The 21,602-nt window shown below is 38.3% G+C and overlaps 1 protein-coding gene across 1 annotated transcript in view; it reads left to right on the top strand.

Annotated features, from left to right (window-relative positions):
* LOC126424979 (vam6/Vps39-like protein) overlaps positions 1–20,765 on the top strand; it is a 120,922-nt gene extending 100,157 nt beyond the window's left edge. The window contains exons 16-17 of the mRNA XM_050087865.1: positions 8,193–8,287; positions 19,644–20,765. Of these exons, the coding sequence (XP_049943822.1) occupies positions 8,193–8,287; positions 19,644–19,710 (162 nt within the window). The 3' untranslated portion in view covers positions 19,711–20,765. The remainder of the gene's footprint in view (positions 1–8,192; positions 8,288–19,643) is intronic.
* Positions 20,766–21,602: the final 837 nt, after the last annotated feature.

Below are 21,602 nucleotides of genomic sequence, written 5' to 3'. Positions count from 1 at the left end.
CCCAACCACTGCTTCCCTTTCATATCCCTCGACTCTTATAACTGCCATCTGGTTTCTGTACAAATTGTAAATAGCCTTTCGCTCCCTGTATTTTACCCCTGCCACCTTTAGAATTTGAAAGAGAGTATTCCAGTCAACATTGTCAAAAGCTTTCTCTAAGTCTACAAATGCTAGAAACGTAGGTTTGCCTTTCCTTAATCTTTCTTCTAAGATAAGTCGTAAGGTCAGTATTGCCTCACGTGTTCCAGTGTTTCTACGGAATCCAAACTGATCTTCCCCGAGGTTGGCTTCTACTAGTTTTTCCATTCGTCTGTAAAGAATTCGTGTTAGTATTTTGCAGCTGTGACTTATTAAGCTGATAGTTCGGTAATTTTCACATCTGTCAACACCTGCTTTCTTTGGGATTGGAATTATTATATTCTTCTTGAAGTCTGAGGGTATTTCGCCTGTTTCATACATCTTGCTCACCAGATGGTAGAGTTTTGTCAGGACTGGCTCTCCCACGGCCGTCAGTAGTTCCAATGGAATATTGTCTACTCCGGGGGCCTTGTTTCGACTCAGGTCTTTCAGTGCTCTGTCAAACTCTTCACGCAGTATCGTATCTCCCATTTCATCTTCATCTACATCCTCTTCCATTTCCATAATATTGTCCTCAAGTACATCGCCCTTGTATAGACCCTCTATATACTCCTTCCACCTTTCTGCTTTCCCTTCTTTGCTTAGAACTGGGTTTCCATCTGAGCTCTTGATATTCATACAAATCGTTCTCTTATCTCCAAAGGTCTCTTTAATTTTCCTGTAGGCGGTATCTATCTTACCCCTAGTGAGATAGGCCTCTACATCCTTACATTTGTCCTCTAGCCATCCCTGCTTAGCCATTTTGCACTTCCTGTCGATCTCATTTTTGAGACGTTTGTATTCCTTTTTGCCTGTTTCACTTACTGCATTTTTATATTTTCTCCTTTCATCAATTAAATTCAATATTTCTTCTGTTACCCAAGGATTTCTACTAGCCCTCATCTTTTTACCTACTTGATCCTCTGCTGCCTTCACTACTTCATCCCTCAAAGCTACCCATTCTTCTTCTACTGTATTTATTTCCCCCATTCCTGTCAATTGCTCCCTTATGCTCTCCCTGAATCTCTGTACAACCTCTGGTTCTTTTAGTTTATCCAGGTCCCATCTCCTTAAATTCCCACCTTTTTGCAGTTTCTTCAGTTTTAATCTACAGGTCATAACCAATAGATTGTGGTCAGAGTCCACATCTGCCCCTGGAACCTGGTTCCTAAATCTCTGTCTTACCATTATATAATCTATCTGATACCTTTTAGTATCCCCAGGGTTCTTCCATGTATACAACCTTCTTTCATGATTCTTAAACCAAGTGTTAGTTATGATTATGTTGTGCTCTGTGCAAAATTCTACCAGGCGGCTTCCTCTTTCATTTCTGTCCCCCAATCCATATTCACCTACTATGTTTCCTTCTCTCCCTTTTCCTACACTCGAATTCCAGTCACCCATGACTATTAAATTTTCGTCTCCCTTCACAATCTGAATAATTTCTTTTATTTCATCATACATTTCTTCAATTTCTTCGTCATCTGCAGAGCTAGTTGGCATATAAACTTGTACTACTGTAGTAGGTGTAGGCTTCGTATCTATCTTGGCCACAATAATGCGTTCACTATGCTGTTTGTAGTAGCTTACCCGCATTCCTATTTTCCTATTCATTATTAAACCTACTCCTGCATTACCCTTATTTGATTTTGTGTTTATAACCCTGTAGTCACCTGACCAGAAGTCTTGTTCCTCCTGCCACCGAACTTCACTAATTCCCACTATATCTAACTTCAACCTATCCATTTCCCTTTTTAAATTTTCTAACCTACCTGCCCGATTAAGGGATCTGACATTCCACGCTCCGATCCGTAGAATGCCAGTTTTCTTTCTCCTGATAACGACGTCCTCTTGAGTAGTCCCCGCCCGGAGATCCGAATGGGGGACTATTTTACCTCCGGAATATTTTACCCAAGAGGACGCCATCATCATGTAATCATACAGTAAAGCTGCATGCCCTCGGGAAAAATTACGGCCGTAGTTTCCCCTTGCTTTCAGCCGTTCGCAGTACCAGCACAGCAAGGCCGTTTTGGTTATTGTTACAAGGCCAGATCAGTCAATCATCCAGACTGTTGCCCTTGCAAGTACTGAAAAGGCTGCTGCCCCTCTTCAGGAACCACACGTTTGTCTGGCCTCTCAACAGATACCCCTCCGTTGTGGTTGCACCTACGGTACGGCTATCTGTATCGCTGAGGCACGCAAGCCTCCCCACCAACGGCAAGGTCCATGGTTCATGGGGGGAGGGGAGCAATATATACTAAACACTAAATTTAAATATGGTAAGGAAATCGTTCACTAAAACATTATCCTGTTACAGAGATCGTGTATGTGCATTAGTATGTAGGAGTACAAATGTTAAGTGCAATAAAAATTGGGTCAAGGCAGATGTAGAAGGAAAGAGGGAAGAGGTTGAAAGTATGTATGAACAATCTCAGACAAATTTAACAAGAGCAAATGTTGATGCCTATAGGGACAAGAAGAGATCATATAGAACCTGATTAAAGAAACCAAATCCAGTTATTACATAAACAATTACAGCTTCTAATAATGTCACAAAGACCACATGGTCATACATAAAGAAAGAGACCAAAGATGTAGATATGTAAAACAGTGAGAACCTAACTATAAAGAAAAATGCTAAGGAAATCAAGGACACTAAAGAAATCAGTAGTATTTTAAAGAAACATTGTGTTGAGGTAGTGGACAAATTAATAAAGCAAAAACCCTTCTGACACAAAATACATACAAAGTATACATACTTTGTCTTGTATGTATACTTTGTATACTGGATAGTATATCTACTTGACTAATTAAATGCTACCTGCAGTGGATGGTAAAGCCTCCAAATTTTCTCATATATACTTAGCCATAATCCCAAAATACTTTTAAAAAAAAGTAAAGTGATCACAATTTTCATAGGAGGCAGACAGAAAGATCTAGGAAATTACCAACCAATAACTATTACATCTCTCTTATGTAAAATAATAGAATATGTAATTAAAGATACAATACAAAATTTTATAGAAAAATGCAATACTTTGAATGATGCACACTATAGGTTTAGGAAGGGTAGATCCACCAATACAGCAATAGCTGAATTTATAGCATTGAAACTAAGGTGATAGACCAACAAAAGAAAGTTTGTAGTATGTTTTTTGACCTTTCAAAAGCTTTTGATTGTGTGTGCCACAGCATATTATTTGAAAAGTTTAAGTGTTATGGTATAAGGCAGAAAGCAGCCAATTCATAAAATCATTCATGGAAAATAGAGAACAGTGCGTAGAAACAACACAACATGTGAACAATACTATTGCAAATTTCTACTGAAATTTTGAATTTGTTAAATATGGAATGCCTCAAGCATCAGTGCTGGGCTTACATACTTTTTATTTTGTATCTACATGATATGCCCAAAATAGTAGGTGAGGGTGCTGTCATGTATGCACATGACATTTCATTTGTTATAAGTAGTGTTTCAGTAGGCAACTTGTAAAAGCAAGCTTCTCTAAATATGGAAAATAGAAACAATTATTTCACAGGAAATAATCTTTTTTATAAATGTAAATAAAACCACATACATGCAAATACATGCAAACAAACCACCTAACTTGAACGTATTACTGTCAAGCTTGGAGATGTTGCTCTAAAAGAGATAGACACTTATAAATTCCTGGGCATGACAGTGGACAGGTACCTGATGTAGGAGAAGCATATAAATAATATTGTCATAAAGTGATTTCATGTATATCTCTAATAAGGAAAATGTGAAGGACAATAAACACACAAACACTGCCAACAGTGTACTTTGGGCTAATTCATTCACAAATTTCATTTGGTATGCTGATCTGGGGAAATTCTACAAATGTGCAAATACAAAGAATACTAAAGCTAAAAAAGAAAAAAGGCTGTAAGATGCATAAAAAATTACCTCCAAGAGATTCCTGCATAAATAAATTCGGGGAACTAAACATATCAACAGTGGTGTCACTATACGTATATGAAACAATTGTTTATGGAAAAAGTAAGAATGTTGCAGTGTTAAATAGAGGTATTCATGACTATAACACAAGAAATAAAAATGATTATCATGTTGAAGGAAGTTGGCTCAAATTAACAAACAAAGAGCCTGTAAGAGCAGGATGCCTTCTATGCAATGGTTTGGCAAACTGTATAAAGGTAATAGAAAGTATGCCTGCCTTCAAAAATAAACTTGATTAAAACTTATCCATATATGTTAAAGAATACCTAGGAGCAAAAATTTAATGTAATGTTTCATATGTAACTTTGCAAATATGTAGAAAATTTTCAGAAAATATAAAGTCTTTGGTAATTACATATGTACATAGTGCTTCCCCCCCATGAACCATGGACCTTACCGTTGGTGGGGAGGCTTGCGTGCCTCAGCGATACAAATAGCCGTACCATAGGTACAACCACAACAGATGGGTATCTGTCGAGAGGCCAGGCAAACATGTGGTTCCTGAAGAGGGGCAGCAGCCTTTTCAGTAGTTGCAAGGGCAACAGTCTGGATGATTGACTGATCTGGCCTTGTAACGATAACCAAAACGGCCTTGCTGTGCTGGTACTGCGAACGGCTGAAAGCAAGGGGAAACTACGGCCGTAATTTTTCCCGAGGGCATGCAGCTTAACTGTACGATTAAATGATGATGGTGTCCTCTTGGGTAAAATATTCCGGAGGTAAAATAGTCCCCCATTCGGATCTCCGGGCGGGGACTACTCAAGAGGACGTCGTTATCAGGAGAAAGAAAACTGGCATTCTACGGATCGGAGCGTGGAATGTCAGATCCCTTAATCGGGCAGGTAGGTTAGAAAATTTAAAAAGGGAAATGGATAGGTTGAAGTTAGATATAGTGGGAATTAGTGAAGTTCGGTGGCAGGAGGAACAAGACTTCTGGTCAGGTGACTACAGGGTTATAAACACAAAATCAAATAGGGGTAATGCAGGAGTAGGTTTAATAATGAATAGGAAAATAGGAATGCGGGTAAGCTACTACAAACAGCATAGTGAACGCATTATTGTGGCCAAGATAGATACGAAGCCTACACCTACTACAGTAGTACAAGTTTATATGCCAACTAGCTCTGCAGATGACGAAGAAATTGAAGAAATGTATGATGAAATAAAAGAAATTATTCAGATTGTGAAGGGAGACGAAAATTTAATAGTCATGGGTGACTGGAATTCGAGTGTAGGAAAAGGGAGAGAAGGAAACATAGTAGGTGAATATGGATTGGGGGACAGAAATGAAAGAGGAAGCCGCCTGGTAGAATTTTGCACAGAGCACAACTTAATCATAGCTAACACTTGGTTTAAGAATCATGATAGAAGGCTGTATACATGTAAGAACCCTGGCGATACTAAAAGGTATCAGATAGATTATATAATGGTAAGACAGAGATTTAGGAACCAGGTTTTAAATTGTAAGACATTTCCAGGGGCAGATGTGGACTCTGACCACAATCTATTGGTTATGACCTGTAGATTAAAACTGAAGAAACTGCAAAAAGGTGGGAATTTAGGGAGATGGGACCTGGATAAACTGAAAGAACCAGAGGTTGTACAGAGTTTCAGGGAGAGCATAAGGGAACAATTGACAGGAATGAGGGAAAGAAATACAGTAGAAGAAGAATGGGTAGCTTTGAGGGATGAAGTAGTGAAGGCAGCAGAAGATCAAGTAGGTAAAGAGACGAGGGCTGGTAGAAATCCTTGGGTAACAGAAGAAATATTGAATTTAATTGATGAAAGGAGAAAATATAAAAATGCAGTAAACGAAGCAGACAAAAAGGAATACAAACGTCTCAAAAATGAGATTGACAGGAAGTGCAAAATGGCTAAGCAGGGATGGCTAGAGGACAAATGTAAGGATGTAGAAGCTTATCTCACTAGGGGTAAGATAGATACTGCCTACAGGAAAATTAAAGAGACCTTTGGAGAGAAGAGAACCACTTGTATGAACATCAAGAGCTCAGATGGAAACCCAGTTCTAAGCAAAGAAGGGAAGTCAGAAAGGTGGAAGGAGTATATAGAGGGTTTATACAAGGGCGATGTACTTGAGGACAATATTATGGAAATGGAAGAGGAGGTAGATGAAGATGAAATGGGAGATACGATACTGCGTGAAGAGTTTGACAGAGCACTGAAAGACCTGAGTCGAAACAAGGCCCCCGGAGTAGACAACATTCCATTAGAACTACTGACGGCCTTGGGAGAGCCAGTCCTGACAAAACTCTACCATCTGGTGAGCAAGATGTATGAAACAGGCGAAATACCCTCAGACTTCAAGAAGAATATAATAATTCCAGTCCCAAAGAAAGCAGGTGTTGACAGATGTGAAAATTACCGAACAATCAGTTTAATAAGCCACACTGCAAAATACTAACACGAATTCTTTACAGACGAATGGAAAAACTAGTAGAAGCCGACCTCGGGGAAGATCAGTTTGGATTCCGTAGAAATACTGGAACACGTGAGGCAATACTGACCTTACAACTTATCTTAGAAGAAAGATTAAGAAAAGGCAAACCTACATTTCTAGCATTTGTAGACTTAGAGAAAGCTTTTGACAATGTTGACTGGAATACTCTCTTTCAAATTCTAAAGGTGGCAGGGGTAAAATACAGGGAGCGAAAGGCTGTTTGCAATTTGAACAGAAACCAGATGGCAGTTATAAGAGTCGAGGGACATGAAAGGGAAGCAGTGGTTGGGAAGGGAGTAAGACAGGGTTGTAGCCTCTCCCCGATGTTATTCACTCTGCATATTGAGCAAGCAATAAAGGATACAAAAGAAAAATTCGGAGTAGGTATTAAAATCCATGAAGAAGAAATAAAAACTTTGAGGTTCGCTGAAGACATTGTAATTCTGTCAGAGACAGCAAAGGACTTGGAAGAGCAGTTGATGAACATCAACAAAAGCAAAACGAGGATAATGGAATGTAGTCAAATTAAGTCGGGTGATGTTGAGGGTATTAGATTAGGAAATGAGACACTTAAAGTAGTAAAGGAGTTTTGCTATTTGGGGAGCAAAATAACTGATGATGGTCGAAGTAGAGAGGATATAAAATGTAGACTGGCAATGGCAAGGAAATCGTTTCTGAAGAAGAGAAATTTGTTAACATCGAGTATAGATTTAAGTGTCAGGAAGTCATTTCTGAAAGTATTTGTATGGAGTGTAGCCATGCATGGAAGTGAAACATGGACGGTAAATAGTTTGGACAAGACGAGAATAGAAGCTTTCGAAATGCTACAAAAGAATGCTGAAGATTAGATGGGTAGATCACATAACTAATGAGGAAGTATTGAATAGGATTGGGGAGAAGAGAAGTTTGTGGCACAACTTGACCAGAAGAAGTGATCGGTTGGTAGGACATGTTCTGAGGCATCAAGGGATCATCAATTTAATATTGGAGGGCAGCGTGGAGGGTAAAAATCGTAGGGGGGGACCAAGAGATGAATACACTAAGCAGATTCAGAAGGATGTAGGTTGCAGTAGGTACTGGGAGATGAAGAAGCTTGCACAGGATAGAGTAGCATGGAGAGCTGCATCAAACCAGTCTCAGGACTGAAGACCACAACAACAAACAACATAGTGCTTCTTTATTTATTTATTTTAGAGGCTGTTTCTGAAGAAATAAGTCATTTTACTGATACATGCATATAATTATTTATTTCCGAAACTTGTAATTTTTCAAACTTCGTGTGAACTTGTCCAATACCATTGTACAGAATGGTCCACAGACATAAGTAAACAGATATAAAATATAAGTATTCTGCACACAGCACATGACTGGTGTTAACCAAAGTAGGTACACAAAGTTGCTGACCAAAGCATAATGTCAGTTTCCAAATGTAAAATGTATTCCTGTGTGAGTTTGCAGGAGAGAGAGAGAGAGAGAGAGAGAGAGAGAGAGAGAGAGAGAGAGAGAGTGTGTTTCATTCACATTTGGGCTGTACTGGCCCATGTGATCTATAAGAAAGGGCACACTTTGAAATAGGATTAGTGTTTCATAACTGTAAGTAGGCAGTGCCTAAATTGTGTTTCAATTCTAATTTTGCAGGTGCAGGAGATGAGGATGCAGTACGAATCTCAGAGCATTACCATGACGGAGTTCAATGTGTGTCCTGTCTGTAAGAAGCGATTTGGAAATCAGAGGTAAATGCTTGTCTTATAGTGTTAGATATAATTCACCTAACAAAACATTACCAGTGCAAGAAATGGGAATTAATCACCTGAGCTGCAAAGAGTGGATGTGAGGGTAGTTATGCTCTGACAGTTGCAGTCTGTATGTATAAAATCTTTTATCTTTCCCATTGCTTGTGACCTGTATTTGTAGTCTGCATCACATAGGAAGGCGAGTCTGCATCACATAAGAAGGCACTTCCCTGCAAAAGGGTGGAACGACGGGGAAGGGTAAAGGGGATGAAGTTTGCGTAAGCATAGCGACAGAGAGTGGGCACACAAATTCGGTGTTGCCAAACTGTGTCACTGCGGACATCGATTGGGGTCATTTGTCCACGGTACATCATATTATATGTTCAAATCTACAGCAGAGAAATCTTAATTCACATCTTGACAATACATCACATTATATGTTCAAATCTACAGCAGAAAAATCTTAATTCACATCTTGACAATGTCATGTCTGCTGCTCCACAGCTATCATCGCATGATGTTCAAAGGCAAAAACAGCTGACGTAGCTTTGTGAAGACGCCAGGTACAAATTTTCTCAAAAAAGATGAATATCCAGTGACAGTCGGCAAAACTGGGTACTTTGTCATTTTAAAGTAATTTCGACTGTATTATAAGTAAAAATACAGGGTTATTACAAATGATTGAAGTGATTTGACAGCTCTACAATAACTTTATTATTTGAGATATTTTCACAATGCTTTGCACACACATACAAAAACTCAAAAAGTTTTTTTAGGCATTCACAAATGTTCGATATGTGCCCCTTTAGTGATTCGGCAGACATCAAGCCGATAATCAAGTTCCTCCCACACTCGGCGCAGCATGTCCCCATCAGTGAGTTCGAAACTGTAAGGCTTCTGCTTTAGCCTTTCCCGTAAGATTTTCCAAACCATCGGCTGTGGTACGTTTAGCTCCCTGCTTGGTTTATTCGTCGACTTCCGCGGGCTACGCGTGAAACTTGCCCGCACGCGTTCAACCGTTTCTTCGCTCACTGCAGGCCGACCCGTTGATTTCCCCTTACAGAGGCATCCAGAAGCTTTAAACTGCGCTTACCATCGCCGAATGGAGTTAGCAGTTCGTGGATCTTTGTTGAACTTCGTCCTGAAGTGTCGTTGCGCTGTTATGACGGACTGATGTGAGTGCATTTCAAGCATGACATACGCTTTCTCGTCTCCTGTTGCCATTTTGTCTCACTGCGCTCTCGAGCGCTCTGGCGGCAGAAACCTGAAGTGCGGCTTCAGCCGAACAAAACTTTATCAGTTTTTCTACGTATCTGTAGTGTGTCGTGACCATATGTCAATGAATGGAGCTACAGTGAATTTATAAAATCGCATCAATCATTTGTAATAGCCCTGTATAATATATAACAATATTAACTTCAAACTTAAGCTGAAATCGTTATATTTCCTTGACAAGTCCTTCTACTCTATGGATTTTTGTAAAAAATGTGTAACTTTATGATGTGTATGTGTGTTTGACTGCTTATTAATGAAAATCACTGTAGGTAAGAATTGAATTATTGGTGACAAAAGACTATTGCATAAATCGTCAGTATGTTTTCACATGTTTCACTGTCAAAGGGCATTATTAGAGGAAACTAACTTGTTCGATATTACTGAGAGAGATTGCATTTATGATCCACAGAACAAGCAAACAGTTAACCATCTTTTCCAAATAACTCAAGGAAATACTAAACCATTGACACTTCGACAGGTAATGCTCCCTTACAATTTTAAAACGTGTTCCAATTTATGCCTGGAAAATGACAGAACGTTGCCTGTTGAAGTATCGGAATTTTTGACAAATTTACCCTCGACAGAGTCTGCCGAGGTACTACAGTGCATGCTGAGAAAAGCTTAAATATCACAACTAACAAGCTGCTTTTCCTTGGGCAGTATGTTGAAAATTATAATTATGTCACTCACAGCAAGTGAATGTCTGCATACTTCTTAAATTCCCAATCAATAAAAGGTAAGAAGAAATTTTTCACTCTGCAGTGGAATATGTGCTGGGGCTGAGAATGAGATTTCCTCTCTGAAATGGCGTTTGTACTGATATGAAATTTCCTGGCAGATTAAAACTGTGTACCAGACTGAGACTCAAACTCTGGACCTTTGCATTTCACAGGCAAGTACTCTGCCCACTGTCAACCATTCAATTTCAATCTGCCACTAAAGTGTCATGTCAGCACACACTCCACTGCAAAGTGAAAATCTCATTCCGTAAACATTCCCCAGGCTGTGGCTAAAACGTGTCTCTGCAACACTCTTTCTTCCAGAAATGCTAGTCCTGCAAGTTTCACAGCAGAACTTCTGTGAGTTTGGAAGGTAGGAGATGATGAGGTACTGGCAGAAGTAAAGCTGTGATGAAAGGCCATGAGGCTTGCCTGAGTAGCTCAGTTGGTAGAGCACTTGCCGGCAAAAGGTAAAATCCCGAATTCAAGTGTCAGTCCAGCACACACCTTTAATCTGTTAGGAAGTTTCAACAAAGTGTCTGCATCATAATTCCATCATCACTGCTATCTGATTCTGTGCCTGAGACCTCTGATTGTATCGGCTGGTTCAAAAGAGTGTCAGTTGTGTTATATCAAAGTAAGAAATTTTTTTTTATTAAAAAGCACAAACAAAAAACATAAACACGTTCATCTAGGCTTCCCATTTCATGTACGAAAAGTGTGAAGCGTATGACCTCTACTGCACTAGCGTGCAAGAACTCTGTCCATGAAATTCACTTTGACTGCATGACAAGATTCCGGATCCATTTTCTGACAACTCGCCGAATCTCCTCCAAGTCATGGATGTTTTGAGCTTATTAGCTTAAACCTCCGACTTGAGACAATCCCAAAGGAAGAAGTCACAAACAGTTTAGTCACACGACCTTAGTGCCCATTGATGATGAGTGTTGCGCAAAATGAGGTGATCAGGGAACTGCTTGTTGAACAACTGAATTGTTTCACAGGAATTATGGCAGGTGACACCACCCTGCTGAATCCGCAACTCTTCAATGTCCATTTCATCCAAATGAGGCAACAAAAACTCCCTCATCAACATGTGGTAAGGGTGTCAATTGACTGCCACAGATTGTCATGCCTCATCTTAAAAAAAAAAGGGCCGATGACGCCAACCGATCAAAAGCTGCACCAGACTGTCGCTCGTTGTGTATGCGCTTCCGCTTCTTGGATTGTGCAAGGATTTTGTGATCCCCAGATGCAGCAGTTGAGCTTATTCACGAAACCATTCAAGTGGAAATGTGCGTCATCACTGAAGATGATTTTGTTTATGAAGCTGTTGTCCTCCTGTCGGAACCTAGTCAACAAACTGTCATCTCTTCTGGTGATCTGTCACTTTCACCTGAATTTTACAGGGCTGGTAAAGGAGAGCATCCCAGAGAATTCTCCATACTGAATTGTTGGGAACAATGATGAATGATTTCGTTGGGCTAACAACCACACTGTCAGCAATTTTCTGCTGACTTCAGCCCGAACGATGTCACCGAGGACTTGTAAGGTTTACTGTTGAACCTGTTTCAAAGAACTTTTGCATGACTCTGCAAACTGTTGGTTCATTCAGTGCTTCATTATGCCCTAGAATCGCACAAAGTCATTTGACAGTTGCTGCATAACTTCTCCATTCAGATAAAACGTTTTCACGATTAGCATATGTTGTGCACAAGTGAACTGCTCCATGGTTAGACATCAAATGTGAGAAATTCGAACTGAGTCAACAGTCGGAATGTTCGTGGCAATAGAAAAAATCCAAACCAATGTCACCAACTGAAAAACAAAAATTTACCATATGTTTCAAAACTGGCCCTCTTTCTGAACCACCCTTTAATATTTACGATTATAGGATCAAGGCTTATATCCATCTTCATCTCCCTGTCAAAGTTTTCTTCCTGAAGCTTTCCTGGGTGCTGCACACACTCCATCCTAGTGGTTGTCCTTGCCTTAATTATATATGTGGTGTCTGTTCTTTCAGACATGTCCAAAGGAAAAACACAATTTTGATCCTGCAGTCACTATGAATCAAAGACCCAAAGGAAGTAATGACATTAGTACCCGAGGGCATTGATTTATATCAATCGGGAAAGTGAGTTACGAGGCTAATGGGCAAGGAGCACAACATCAGTAGTGTGTGGTTAAGTTGAGAATTTGGGTCTGACAGGAGATGTGCTAGGGAGTCCATGTAGTTGCAATGACCACTATATCCAGATGGAACAGCAGTCAGCACATCTGCGTAGTAAGCAAGAGACCTGGGTTCAAATCCCAGTCCAGCACAAATTTTTAACTCTTCCCATTGATTTAAATCAATGCCCTGTTGTAGCTAATGTCATTAATTCCAAGGTCATGGAACGTGTCATTACATGAAATTACAACAGAAAAGTAATAACAGATAAAAATAAAATGTTTTTGCACCTAAAAAAAGACAAGCCATAAGTTTAAGTAAACGCAGTCAACAATGCAACAAGAATCACCTTAATTTTGCAAGGAACTCTTCGACAAAATAGGAGGAGTGACCCCTGAGGAAACTCTTCAGTTTCGATTTGAAAGCGCATGGATTACTGCTAAGATTTTTGATTTCTAGTGGTAGCTTATTGAAAATGGATGCAGCAGTATACTGCACATCTTTCTGCACAAAAGTTAAGGAACTCCAATCCAAATGCAGGTTTGATTTCTGCCCAGTATTAACTGAGTGAAAGCTGCTTATTCTTGGGAATAAGCTAATATTGTCAACAAGAAATGACAGTAAGGAATATATATATTGAGAGGCCAATGTCAGAATACCCAGAATCATGAACAGGTGTCGACAAGAGGTTCATGAACTTACACCACTTATTGCTGGAACTGCCCATTTCTGAACCAAAAATATCCTTTTATAATGGGAAGAGTTACCCCAACATATAATACCATACAACATAAGCAAATGAAAATAAGCAAAGTAGACTAATTTTCGTGTCAAACGATCACTCGCTTCAGATACTGTTTGAATAATAAAAAGGGCAGCACTAAGTCTTTGAACAAGATACTGAACATGGGCTTTCTACGGCAGTTCATTATCTTTCTGAACACCTAGAAATTTGAACTGTTCAGTTTCACTAATCATATGCCCATTGTGTGAAATTAAAACTTCAGGTTTTGCTAGAAACTAAAAACTGAGTTTTGCTGTTATTTAGCATTAAATTATTTTCTACAAGCCATGAACTTATGTCATGAACTGCACTATTTGAAACTAAGCCAATGTTGTACACAACATCCTTTACTAGATGTCATTAGATATTTTAGAGGTATCCGTAATACTAGAGGGCATATCATTTATGTAAACAGGGAACATGAATGGCCCCAACACTGATCGCTGGAGCATCCCCCACTTGACCTTACCCCACTCAGACCCCACATCACAGCCATTCTCAGCACTGTGAATAATGATCTTTTGCTATCTTTTGCTGTCTGTTGCTAAAGTGAGAGGTGAACTAATTGTGAGCTGCTCCCTGTATTCCGTAATGGTCCAGCTTCTGGAGCAATATTTTGTGATCAACACAATTAAACGCCTTAGTTAAGTCAAAAAATATGCCTAGCATTCGAAACCTTTTGTTTAACCCATCAAGTACTTTACAGAGAAAAGAGAATATAGCATTTTCAGTTGTTAAACGACTTCTAAAGCCGAACTGTACATTTGATAGCAAATCGCGTAATGTAAAATGATCAATTATCCACACAGCCTTTTCAATAACTTTAGCAAACACTGATGGCATGGAAATAGGTCTAAAATTGTCTACATTTTCCCTTTCTCCCTTTTTATAAAGCAGCTTTACTACTGAGTACTTCAATCGTTCAGGAAACTGACCATTCCTAAAGGAAAAATTACAAATATGGCTAAATATAGGGCTAACATGTGCAGCACAGCACTTAAATATTCTGCTAGGCACTCCATTATATCCATGAGAGTCCTTAGTCTTGAGAGATTTAATTACTGGCTCAATCTCCCCCTTGTCTGTATCACAGAGGAGTATTTCAGACATCAATCTCGGAAAGGCGTTTGCCACGAGAGTTATATGATTCCCTGTAGAAACTAAATATTTATTTAATTCATCAGCAATTCTCAGAAAATGTTTGTTAAATGCTGAACATATATCTTATTTATCAGTAATATAAATATTTTTTGCTACGAACTGACTATATCGTCGACCTTGTGTTGCTGACCAGACACTTCCTTCACAACTGACCATATGGTTTTAATTTTGACCTGTGAATTAGCTATTCTATTTGCATACCGTATCCTCTTTGCCTTCGCAATAACATTTTTCATCAACTTACAGTATGGACTACTGTAGCTTGATTGTGACTACTTCTAACATTTTGATATAATTTCCGCTTTGTTCTACATGATATCCTTATCCCACTAGTCAGCCACCCGGGCTTTTATTACTAGTACCCCATTCAGATTATTCTAATGGAAAGCAACTTGCAAAGAGCATGAGAAACGTATTAAGGAAAGCATTATATTTGTCATCTACGTTATCAGCTCTATAAACATCTTGCCACTCCTGTTTCTTGTCGAGGTTTAAAACACCCCCTATTGCTGTTGGATTATCTTTCCTACATAGTTTTTAACTATATGTGACATTTGTTTGAGTACAAAAGCCTTTTAGTGTTAAAATTTGTGCATCTTGGTCTGAAAGGCCATTCACCCTTTTACTAACAGAATGCCGATCTAGTAATGAAGAATTAATAAAAATATTGTCTATGGCTGTGCTACTGTACCCCTGCACCCTAGTTGGAAAAAAACAGTCTGCATCACATCATATGAATTTAGGAGATCTACCAACATCACATGTAACTAATTTCTGGTACTTCCCCTATAAATTGAATCAAGAACCCTCTCTAGCTTGAGCAGAAGTGCTCTGAAGTCAAAGTTACGGGACCTATAAATGACAACAATTAGAAGTTCAGTTTCACTAAATTCATTATATTTGTTTCATCACCAGTTCCGTGGAGAACCTTCTCATTTCGTATCAGTCCACTTCATTGTCCGAAATCTTCTCTAGTACCACATCTCAAACCCTTAGTTTCTCTTGTTTGTGGTTTTCCCACAGGTAACAATTTATTTCTGAAACTAGCAAGGAGAGGATCCAGGAGTGGGATCGATATTTTGAAACTATCTATACAATAGTGTAGGTTAGTATCCCTGGTGTTGTATGTCACCGTGCAGCCCTTCCGTCGAAGTGGACTTTCAACAAAAAAGTGAAGTTGTATACGCTTAATAATAACGTTAGGCAAAGTGATGGTGTAGCACGGAGGTTAAGATAAAGTCCTAAAGTGCAGAAGCTTGCGACTTCAAATCTCCTCGATGGCTGTGAAAGTTTTATTTTTAAATCTTTATTGAAATTGCTTTGATAATTATTTTTATCAATTAATTGGCTTAAATGTACCTGTTTAATTCCAGTCTTTTGTCATGTCATTTTAATCATCGTATTAACTTTTTCATTTACTCTCATTTTTATTCCTATCATTCTTTTTTCATTTGGAATCTTTATCAATGTGATTTTAATCATTTTTATATAAAAACTTAATTTTGTATGTTTGATCATTTTATATTTTCATCTGTGGTATTTATTTACCTAGTTTACGCCCACATTGGAACACTAAAATCAAACATAATACAATAGAATCTACAATGATTAAGTTTAGGACTTAGCAGTCAGCCATTTCTTCGTTTTCCAAAATTTCTTCATTCGCTGTGATCTGGCTGCTCGTTCTTCTGCAGATATGACATACTTCTTCTGTTCTGATGGTTTGAATATCAGCCATGTGTATTTGTTCTTCAGAAATATTTTCTCTTCTCTGTGACGAATTTGGTGTGTGGCGATGTTCAATTCATCCAGATCACTTTGTACTTCTTCATACCACATGTTTTTGATATTACTGTTCCAGAAATAGTGAAAAAGTTGCTTCAGGATTCTAGTATTTGGTAGGCAAGATATGTGGCTGAAAAATGCAATCCTTCTTTTCCACATTGTATCAATAATGGGTTCACGTTCTTTATACACCACTGAATTGGGCAAAATTCTCCACTGCCCATTAACTTGACGTTTTTTTACTGATAATTGTTTGGAGTATTCATCTATCGACTTTCTGAAATTTGTCAGTTGGTGCTTGAGTATTTAGGTTGATTAGTGTTTCACTTGCACTGCTTCCAGTTTAACGAGGGAGGAGTAATGCCGAAATTTAACATTTATAGAGAGAGATCGTTTTTTTGTAGGTTGCCCATGTGCTTCTCTGCACTCGCTGTAGTTTTAATGTTCTACTACCTATTGATGCTCTTTCATTAGCATTCCAGGTAATAATCTCACCAAGATATTTAAACTTTTTTACTACTTTAATTTTTCATCAATATGGAGTATGATATGGGATGTGTCAAGTGGGAAGCTGGGCATCATTTCTGTTTACTCATACGGAATTTGCAATCCAACCTTCGCCCCTAATCATTCTAGTTGTTCTATCAGTACCTTTGTTTCATCAATTTTGTTTGCTAACAGCACCAAATCATCTGCAAATGCAAGGCAGTTAAGTCGAATCATTCTTCCAATATCAACAGATGGTGGGCATATCTTGTTCCATTCACACATGATTTTCTCCAGCACACAATTGAACAATAATAGAGACAATCCATAGCCTTGTCGAAGGCCAATATGAATCTCAAAAGGTTCAGTGTTTCGAAGGGTGACAGCAACGAGGTTGACTAGTTTCTGATGTAAACCAAATTCTATAAGAATTGACAGTAGAGGTTCACGATGGATACTATCGTAGACTTTTTTAAAATCGACAAAGGTGATTTGAGACTAATAATTTGATCAGGACAGCTTCGTTCCTGGATGAAGGCCCCCTTGATATTCGCCTAGTTGACAATCAAGCTGTTCATGAATTCTGAAATACAGAGCCTTGGAAAAAATTTTATAAGTAATATCCAGTAGGGATATACCCCTATAATTATTTGGATCCAATCTATCTCCTTTTTTGTGTAGTGGATGGATTATTGCAACATTCCATTCCTCTGGTAACTTCTCAGTATTCTAAATGTCAGTAAGATGTTTGTGTAAGTTCAGAATAGTTTGTACATTTGCGTATTTCAAAGTTCTGCCACTAGTTGGTTCTCACCTGCCGCTTTTTAATTCCGACGTGAGTTAGTCACTGCTTGTACTTCATCTGAATGTGGTGGTAAAACCCTTTCTAAATGCATTTTGTTTCCTGGATAGGTGTCAAATTCCAAATGATGTTCAGGTTCTGCGCTATTTAGTAACTGTTTGAAATATTTAGCCAATATCATTGAATTGTCATAATTGTTATGTGCCACCTTCCCATTTGTATCCTCCATCATAAGAGTAGGTGCAGTGCATTTCGACTGGTATTGTTTGAATGTCTGATAGTAATCTCTTGCCTTGTGGCGATTGAAAGCATTCTCGATGGATTTTAGCGAGTCCTTATGAAATTGCCTTTTGATCTTTCTAATTTCTTTGGTGGTTGATCATCTAGCATTTATTAATTCCTACCTGGAGCTTTCAGTTCTCCTTTGTGGTCATTTAACCAGGCCTTATGTCTATGTTGAATCGCTACATCGCATTGCTCATTCCACCAAGCGTGTTTCTTGTGTTTCGGTACTGGAGCTACTTCTTCAGCCAAGGCTTTTAATCGATCGACAGTGGCTTCTAGATTGTCACTTAAAGGTATTCTTGGTCTCTCGTAATATATCTGATTATTAATGGAATTTCTGATCCATGGCCACATGATCTATCTGGAACTCTCCTAGCTTGACATTAGGGCATTTCCATGTCATTAACTTATGTGGTCTTCTCTTAAACCTTGTTGTCTTCAAAACCAATCCACTTTTAATACAAAATTCAATTAACCGTTCCCAATTCTTGTTTGTAAGTTTATGCTCTGGCCATTCCCCCACGACACCTCGAAATTTCTTCTCTCATCCTATCTTTGCATTACAGTGTCCAAGCAGAATTTTACTGTTAGTGTCTGGTATGGTCTTTACTAGTTGATCAAGTTCATCCCAGAATTTCCCAATCCATCCTTGTCAGTTCTATTGTTATTGCATTCATTATTTCCATTCCTCATTTTACTTGAAGTTCATTTTATTAATAATCCCTTCTTTTCTTTAAATCCTCGTGCATTATTTTGTCCACAGTGCAACAATAATTTATGTTTTAAATGTTCTATGATGATTGTTGTACAAAAAAAATGTACAACTTGTAACACAAAATACATCTTTGCACCATTGCACAGCCAACAGAGATAGATTATTTTGTCCTTTGTTTTTAATCGGTAGATTCCCATTTGCAAACATTTAAATATTATGATAGATAAATGAAAGAAATGAAAATCATATGCACAAAGATTCCTGACAGAAAAAGAATGTTAGGAAGAAAAAGTGAGAGTAAATGAAAGAGTCAATACGCTGAGAAAATGATGCAGGAAAGTATTAGAAATTAAATTTATTTTTAACCAGTTATTTGACTAAAAATAATGATCAAAGTCATTTCAATAAAGACTAAAAAATAAAAATTTCAAAGCATCTGACAGATTTCAAACCCACAACCTTCTGCACGTGAGGAATGTATCTTACACACTTCACTACACTGACACTCTGCATAATGATATTATTTTTAAGGCTCTAGAGCATAATACAACATTCTTTTTTATTTATATCGATTACTTGCAAATAAGGGCCCACTACAATGAAAGGACCAAAGGTATCACACAATGGAGCCAAATTTACACCTCTGTATAGATGGTTTTAACATGTCAATCCCACCTTTGGTGACCTCCCCCAGGGCTACATTTCTACTCACCACATAGAGGTGGTGCTGAGTTCAGACAGGTGCAATTAAAAAGATTGCTCTCAGGCACTGTCCTTCTTCAGAAATATAAAAAAAAAAAATGTTTGAGAGTTGTGCTTGCCCAAAACTAAAACATTTCAAGCTATCTTTTTCTTTGTACCTGTCTGTAGCTCAAGTGACTCACTATGGTGAGTAGTGGTCTGTCCTTTCCACATTATTATTCCATCCTGGACTTTCCATTTTTGACAAGGGCTAGAGTTGATACTCACAGATTTACTTTGAGGAGAATTCTCTTTTTACCTGTGATTGTCCGCTTGTCCTCCTTGCTACTTTTTTCATAAGTTATTTTGCATCTGTGCTGGCAGAATTCCTTTACCTTGTCTGCTAGGTAGTTCCCAATTTTGATGCTAACTTTACCACTAATTTCATTTAAATTGCCATAGCATATCTAAGTGTTGTTCTTCTCTGTTCCAGTGCCTTTGCTCGGTACCCGAATGGTGACATAGTCCATTACTCGTGCCAGGAGAGGCGGACTACTTAGCGGAAACTGCCTGGTTTGTCTTTGTGCTCATCACAGAAGCTTTGTGAAAATGCAAACCGAGTACCTCTTTGTATTCTAAAAGTGGGCAGACAGGTCTGTATCTGCTGACATGTCGATTTGGCAGAATACATGTAGACCAGTTTGTGGGAATACTGTTCGGTAGCTTACGGCAGTTTACAGTTAGCGCTCTGAGGGGAGCATGTATTTGAGAACCAAAGCTAGTCAAGTTGGAGGGGCCCCATGTTATGGCATTAGAGCCTGACTGTCACTTTGTATATTTTGGCCAAGACACTGCGAGTCAAGTTGTAATTGATCTGGTTATATTTTGCACCTCAAATGCACAACAGCTTCTAACGTATGCAGTAAGGACTGTAGAAATCATGTATGTTCAGATAAATAGGTGCCGTGTGAATCTTTGTCAGGTACATTAATGCTTTCCTAATAAGTTTGTTTGGGAAAAATAAAATGTTCAGCATTTTTTTTTTTTTTTACAATCAGTTGTGGACATCCAGATCTTTGTTATTGTGACACTTTTGTTGAGATTTTTATCACAATTACAATTTTTTTGAAAGACTTTATTTTTGTTAATAGGTTAAAAAGTTATCATGCATGTTAATCTTTGATGTACTAGGACAATTACACATAAAATGTTTTAATTTTATATTGTATAGCTGTAAGAACTTGCATGAACGAGAGAAGCAGCAAAGTGCCTTTTTCCACCACAGTTTCTGTTACGTATAGGCCATGCTCTATCACATTTTGGGCAGAGTAAACCAGTTCTTCCATTTTAATTTTTTTTGTATTTTTTGCTACAAACATTGTAAACAGTCATCATTGCCTGTGTGGGGAAGCGACTTAATAAGAGCATCTGCCCAGTGTTCCATAATTTGTACCAGTGGGAGCGTTGTTGTTGTTAACAGTTTCAAGCTTCTCACATGTTCAGTAATAAAACAGCAACTTTATTTAAGCCTGCACGTGATAGCATGTTCATATTTATGACTCGGTATAGTGAGAAAAATATTGGAAATAAAAACTTGTTTATAGCTTCTTTTTAAGTGTGTGTTTCATTATTCTCAATTCAGATAATGAATATTTTTCACTGTGAGTTCTGAAAACTTCACACAAATAAAATGTAACTGGGGTAAGTATATAAAAATAATGACTCACTTAACAAGAGACTAGCAGCAGATGTATTGCACAGCATCACGAGAAATCTATTAAACTATGGGAAGGCATAATGGCTTACCTTTAGGTGGCAAAATTCCTAGTACTGTAGAAAATCAAATCCTAATTTTCAGAATTTGTGTGTTCTTTCTTCAGGTAGGAAAGAGGGAATCATTAGGAAAAGTTGGAAAGGAGAGGGTTCCGCCTGTTGTCAGACTCGAGAGGAAGAACAAAGATGTGGAAGGTAGTGTCAGAGTCCTTGTTCACAACTTAACCCTCCAGTCACGACTGATTTTCCAATTTTTCTGTATATAATTGTGGACCAGTATTATTTGATAATTAAGAGTAATAAAAGAAGGTAACATGAAAGCCAAAAACCGAATTTACAAGTGAGTTTTAATTTACATTCAATGTATATTCCACAGGAAACACAAAAATCGCATTCAGTGTTATAAACACAGGAGAAACTTACTGATAATTTTTTTTTACCACATGATGGACTGTGAGAACAGCAACCTTTTTTGTGGCTTCCTTTGACACAGCATCCGAGGGACGCATGCTGACAGGTAGTGCGCCCAGCAACAACACTAGGTACAGGAGTGTCACCATGTCATCTTTTCAGAAGCTCCGGTTTTATCTACAGCATCACGATGGGAACATGTGTGTCTGGACACTTGGATAACAATCATTAACAGATTGCATTAGTCATTGTCATCTTGAGCAACGTT

This window comes from Schistocerca serialis, chromosome 10 (genome assembly GCF_023864345.2).
Source record: "Schistocerca serialis cubense isolate TAMUIC-IGC-003099 chromosome 10, iqSchSeri2.2, whole genome shotgun sequence".
NCBI classification, from domain to species: domain Eukaryota; kingdom Metazoa; phylum Arthropoda; class Insecta; order Orthoptera; family Acrididae; genus Schistocerca; species Schistocerca serialis.
Note: the sequence above shows the minus strand (reverse complement) of the source record. Positions and strands in the feature narration are given on the sequence as shown.